This window comes from Lontra canadensis, unplaced genomic scaffold (assembly GCF_010015895.1).
Source record: "Lontra canadensis isolate GAN:19392208 unplaced genomic scaffold, GSC_riverotter_1.0 scaffold290, whole genome shotgun sequence".
Classification (NCBI taxonomy): domain Eukaryota; kingdom Metazoa; phylum Chordata; class Mammalia; order Carnivora; family Mustelidae; genus Lontra; species Lontra canadensis.
This window is the reverse complement of record NW_022631284.1, coordinates 25,809-32,157: the sequence shown is the minus strand read 5'-3', so window position 1 is coordinate 32,157 and position 6,349 is coordinate 25,809. Positions and strand designations below refer to the sequence as shown.

General features: G+C 36.5%; 1 protein-coding gene across 1 annotated transcript in view; it reads left to right on the top strand.

Annotated features, from left to right (window-relative positions):
- The first annotated feature begins 4,768 nt into the window (after positions 1–4,768).
- PCDHB4 (protocadherin beta 4) overlaps positions 4,769–6,349 on the top strand; it is a 2,187-nt gene continuing 606 nt past the window's right edge. The window contains exon 1 of the mRNA XM_032849996.1: positions 4,769–6,344. Within this exon, the coding sequence (XP_032705887.1) occupies positions 5,067–6,344 (1,278 nt within the window). The 5' untranslated portion in view covers positions 4,769–5,066. The remainder of the gene's footprint in view (positions 6,345–6,349) is intronic.

The following is a 6,349-nucleotide window of genomic DNA, read 5'->3' as shown; positions in this document are numbered from 1 at the left end:
AGTTATGATCCCAGGGTCCTGGGATCAAGTCCCACATCGGGCTCCCTGCTCAGCGGGACGCCTGCTTCTCTCACTGCCTGCTGTTCCCTCTGCTTGTGCTCACTATCTCCCTGTATCCCTCAATCAAATAAATAAAATCTTTAAAAAAAACTTAAAAAAAAGATTATACCATGACCAGGTAGAATTCATCCCAGAAATTAAAGGTTGGTTTAGAGCAATACACCCTATTACCATCTCAATTTACACAGAAAAAGCACTTTACAAATTCCAATACCTTTTCATGATAAGAACACTCAATAAACTAGGAAGAATAAGGAATATCCTCAGCCTGATAAAGGATAACTATAAAAAACCACAGCTAACTTCATATTGAATGGTGAAAGACTTTGTCCCTAAGATGAAAAACAAACAAAGATGTCTCCTCACTGCTTTATTTAATATTGTACTAAAAATGTAGCCAGGGTGAGAAAAAGAAAATAATTCAGATTGGAAATGAAGAAGTTAAAGTATATTTGTGGATGACAACATCTTGCATAAAGAAAATCCTAAGGAGGGTGCCTGGGTGTCTCAGTTGGTTGACATTCAACTCTTGATTTCAGCTCAGGTGGTGATCTCAGGGTCCTGGGATACAGCCCACATAGGGCTCCTGACTCAGTGGAGAGTCTGCTTCCTCTCTTTCTCTCCTTCCACCCATCTCCCACCCCTATCCCTGCTTATGCACACTCTCTCTAAATACATAAATAATCTTTACAAATCAGTTATATTTCTATACATTAGCATTGGCAAATGCAAAATTGAAATGAAAACAATTCCATTTATCATAGCATCAAAAAGAATAAAATGCTTAGGAAAACAATTAACAAAATAAGTGCAAGACTTTACACTGAGCACAACAAAACAGCACTGAAAAAAATTAAAGAAGACCTAAGTAAATGGAAAGTGTTCATGGATTGGAAGACTCACTATTGTTAAGATGGTGATGCCTCCCAAATTGGTCTACTGGTTCAATGCAATCCTTATCAGAATCCCAGCAGGCTTTTTGTTGTTGTTGTTGTTGTTGTTGTTGTTATTGTTATTTTACAGAAATCAGTAAATTGACCTTAAAATTCATATGGAAATGCAAGGGACTCTGAAGAGCAAAAACAATCTTGAAAAAGGACAACGGAGTTAGAAGACTCATACTTCCTGAGTTGAAAGATGTATTATAAGTTAGACATTAGATTTTGAACATTTTGATACATTAAACATACAAATACTATCTTTTTATTTAGTACATACTAAAAGGAATTAACAGAAATTATCTTAGATTCCATAAATTTCTCAAGCCAAATTCTCATTATTCAGATTATCTCCTTTCAAAAATTACATTTCAATAAATGTGATTTTATTTGCTTATTTATTTATTTGAGAGCGAGCATGAGCATGTGACTGTGACGGGGGAAGGTCAGAGGGAGAGAGGAAGGGGGTGGAGAGAATCTTAAGCAGGCTGCACACTCAGTATGGAGCCCAGTGCTGGGCTCAATCTCAGACACTGAGATCAGGACTGGAGTCAAAATCAAGAGTTGGATACTTACCGACTGAGCCACCCACGTGCCCCAATAAATGTGATTTAAAAAAATATATTCAATGTTTAGTTTGGAATTTTAACTGATATTAAATTTTAGTTTGCTTTTACCAGTGAGCAGTATTGTTTGCTTTATAGTTATTTCACTCAAATGGCCAGCCTGAGGTACCTAATTTATCTATCTAGTAGAAGATCTCAAAATGTATAAGAATTTCTAACAAAATCCATAAACCATCAATAGTAACCAATTATTAGTGTTAGCTTAATATTTTGAGATAATACTACTGAAGTGTGATTTAAGGAACTAAAAATACTAGTTAAAATCTAATTCCTATTTTACCAATTAATCTTTCTCTCAACCATTAATGTTTAATTTCCTTCTACTCTCCCCCTTTATGTTAAGAACAAAACAGCTCTCAAATCATCATGAAGTTTTAAAAAAAGATTCCCTCACTTTTTTCTAAACAAGTGAGAGTATTCCAAACTTCGGAGTATGGATTTTGTATTTTGAACTTTTGGCCTACTTGTATTCAAATTCCTTTAAAATGATTTTTATCTTTTCTTCAAGGAAATTTAAAGTTCTGTACTCTACCAGGGAGGAATCAAAACTTCTTTCTCTTTGTATATTCAACATGGAAAGAATACTTTAAATGTCGTGTTTCAGATCTGGTGAAAATTGTATAAATTGTTGTAATATGAATCCTTCAGAATGAATAATGCAACTCTCCTGATTGGAATAGAATGGTTTTTCAGGTGATTATCCTTGATATCATTAACTCCTCCTCCATGCAGATAAAACATAATAGATTTTTTTCTAAGTTTAGCAGTTTTGGGGGGGGGAATAATTCATGAGGTAAGACTTCCCTCTTAGGTTGTCTTTATTGCTTTTAACTTTATACCCTAATAACATTTCAAAAGATCCATACATAGATATCTTTTTCCCCAATAATCAAGGCTACAGGGAATTCATAGTATATGTCACTCTTATTTATTTATTTATTTTTTTTACCAATTAATGATCTCAACAAAACACTACTAGTTTCCCTTCTACTTTCTAAGTTTTGTAAGCACCTCTCTTTGCTGGCATCTATTGCTAAAGGAAGACAGACCATTTTAAAGATTCTTATATTAATTGCAAGTAACTTGAACACAAATATATCACCTGTGATATCTCTGGAACCAAGACAAGGCTGAAGTTTGGATCTAAATTATCTTAAAAAATCTAAATTATCTAAAAATTATCTAAATTATCTAAAAATTAGCACTTTTCCAGTTCCACTTATGTGGATAAGAGAATAGATTCTGGAGCCAAACTGTAATAGTGTGAATCATAGCTCTGCCATTTCATATGGTGAGTGATTATGGGCTGGTGATTTAAACTCTCTATGCCTCAATTTCTTCATCTATAAAATGTGGCTAATAAGAGTGTGCACCACGTAGGATTGTTGGGGGATAAAATGAATTAATATGTGAAAATGCTTAAAATAATTATCTAGCATGTAGTTGCACCTATGTGTTAGTATTATCTAAATTTCATTTGCTTTGGATTGACAAAGAACTGAAAAGAGCTGATATGCAACACTATTTCAATGTCAATGTACAGGAATAAGTAAACGAAATATAGCTTGAGTTTTGTTCTGAACGCTTTAACTTGAATCTAACTAGAGCTTGGTTATTATATTGTAAACAGTTGCTCTTTGTTTTGTCTAGGGTATTTGTTTTCCATTTATATCTAAAATAATATTTTTGCCTTTTTCTTTTATCATTTTAAAATTTCATTTACTAGTCATATATATTGTATTCTCCTCTGATTTGCCTTAAATTAAAAGAATTCTAAAGTGTATTAATGTTACTATTGCCATTGCTAGAACTAGAATCAAAGTAAATTTAATTGCATAGTACTTGGCATGTGTCATACTCTCTGAGAATTCTATGTTTATTTTCAGACATGTTTATACCTGAACATATGATCTGGGAATAATCTTATATAAATGGAAACATGAACATTAGAATGGATTATTTATTCATTTGACATTTTTGAATGAGTACCATAATCTAAGCTCCTTTCAAGCATTTTTTCTAATACTTTCTGTCACTCTCAGAACTTAAGTATTAACATGCTTTTAAAATAATTCATTCAACATGAATTCTAATTTATTGAGTTAATTAAGTAATTAAATAAAATGGCAAGATATTTATGGAGGGAAAACCCCGTATGTGCCAAGATAAATGGTACTCCACTCAATATACTAATTGTAACCGATAAACTGCTTAAGTGTATCTCAGTTAACTTACTATATCAGGGAACTCACAAGAGCAGCACACTGTGCTGGAATCCTTTTTATAAATAAGTCTCTCCTCTTTATGATATGTGAATAGACAAGGCCTGAGGCACCCCTTGCTCAAAGATTAAAATGCTTTAAATCAGGGCTTCTTAATTTGGCCCAAATCAGCTGGTGGAAGAATATGGTATCTGGGATACAATGGAGGAATTTAGTAAGAAGTAAACTAATCATAGAATAGAGATATCTATCTAGCTAAATAGGTTTAAGCTTAAAGCCTTTACCATAACAAAAATTTTTTAATTTTTTTACTCACTTGATTTTGTCTTTATATTATTCTGATAATAGTCAAGTAATCAAGTCCTGTCACCCTCTGAGCTTCAGTTTCCTTATCTGTAAAACCCCTTTCATTTCTTATCTAGGCCTAAGATTCTGACTCTAATACTGTTTGATTTCCTTTTAAATTTAATGTGGGTTCACACTGTGAAAGGACTCAACAAAGCGAGATGCCTCTTCCTTCAACTATACTATTTTTACAGCAGCATAGGGACATAGAAACTTTCCTTTGAAAAATAAGGTCTCCCTAAGACCACGTGACACCATATATCCTAAGAAACTTTTGCATGATCATAAATTCCCCACATACTTGGAAATAAGCAAGGATTAACTATTATGAATTATAATTTTATAAGAATTTATCTCCCCTGGTTAGATTACATAAAGGGGAAGTAGAGTTCTTTGAAGTTCACTGATTAGAGTGTGGGGAGACCAGGGTATCCTCTTGTTTTGTGCTCACAATTACTCTAGCTCATTCAATATAATGTGTAACCTTACAAATTATGAAATTTAATGGAATAAAAAAGTTTGTAAAAGTTCTATACACTTTAAAAAATAACTTACATTTGGGCACTTCCAAAATATGCTTTGACTGGAGAATATTAATTCCTCAGTCAAGACGCGGGGTGGCGCTGCAGGCTAAGATTGTGAATAAAGAGCCCTAAAAAGCTCCGGTATTCCTTTGTTACAAAAAGGAATAAAAAATACACGCGAGAGGCTTTGCCAGCCCTGCTGGGTTACCAGCGAGTTTGGGATGCAATATACTAAACGAATTTAAGATTAAAGGCAACTTTGTGGACTCCACCAAACAAGAAGTCAGAATTTTATATCTCCAGACTTCGTGGTTCCTAGGAGGGATTGGATATAAGCACCGGGTCTCCAACATGGAGACGCTAGAGAGAATTCAACCAAACAGGCAAGTGATGGCCTTTATTTTGATGGTGTTCTTGTCTCAGGCTCGCGCCGAGCCTATGCGTTATTCTGTGATGGAAGAAACAGAGAGTGGCTCCTTTGTAGCCCATCTGACCAAAGATCTGGGCCTGGGAATTGGGGAACTGGCCGCCCGATCGGCCCGGGTGGTGTCTGATGATGACAAGCAGCGCTTGCAGCTGGATCGTCAGACCGGAGATTTGCTTTTGAGGGAGAAACTAGACCGGGAAGAGCTATGTGGCCCTGTTGAACCGTGTGTACTGCTTTTCCAAGTGTTCCTCGAAACGCCGGTTCAATTTTTTGAAGGAGAGTTATCAATCCAGGACGTAAATGACCACTCCCCAGTGTTCCCGACTAGGGAGATGCTCTTGAAAATACCGGAAAACAGCCAGCCAGGGACTCTGTTTCCGTTGAAACTAGCTCAGGATTTGGATGTGGGCAGCAATGGTCTTCAAAAATACACTCTCAGCCCCAATTCTCATTTTCATGTAGTAACTCGAATTCATAGTGAGGGCAAGAAATACGCAGATTTGGTGCAGGACAAAGCGCTGGATCGAGAGGAGCAGTCTGAGTTCAGCTTAACCCTCACAGCACTGGATGGTGGGTCTCCGCCTAAGTCTGGCACCATGACAGTGCAAATCCTGATCATAGACGTCAATGACAATGCTCCAGAGTTTGTGCACACCCCATATGAGGTGCAGGTCTTGGAAAACAGCCCCCTAGGCTCCCCAGTACTTAGAGTCTCAGCTAGAGATATAGATGCTGGAAACTTCGGGAGTGTTTCATATAGCTTGTTCCAAGCATCAGATGAAATTAAACAAACTTTCTCAATAAATGAAGTCACAGGAGAAATCCGATTGACAAAGAAACTGGATTTTGAACAAATTAAATCTTACCACGTGGAAATTGAGGCTATAGACGGAGGAGGCCTTTCTGGAAAAGGCTCTGTAGTCATATACGTGGTGGATGTGAACGACAACGTCCCTGAACTTACCATAACTTCACTCACCAACTCCGTCCCAGAAAATGCGCCTGAGACTGTAGTCTCTGTCTTCAGAATTCGGGATCGAGACTCTGGAGACAATGGGAAGATGATTTGCTCTATTCCAGATGATCTGCCGTTCCTTCTGAAACCGACTTTCAAGAATTTCTACACCCTAGTAACAGAGAGCCCCCTCGACAGAGAGAGTCAGGCCGAGTACAACATCACCATCACCGTCACCGACCTGGGGACCCC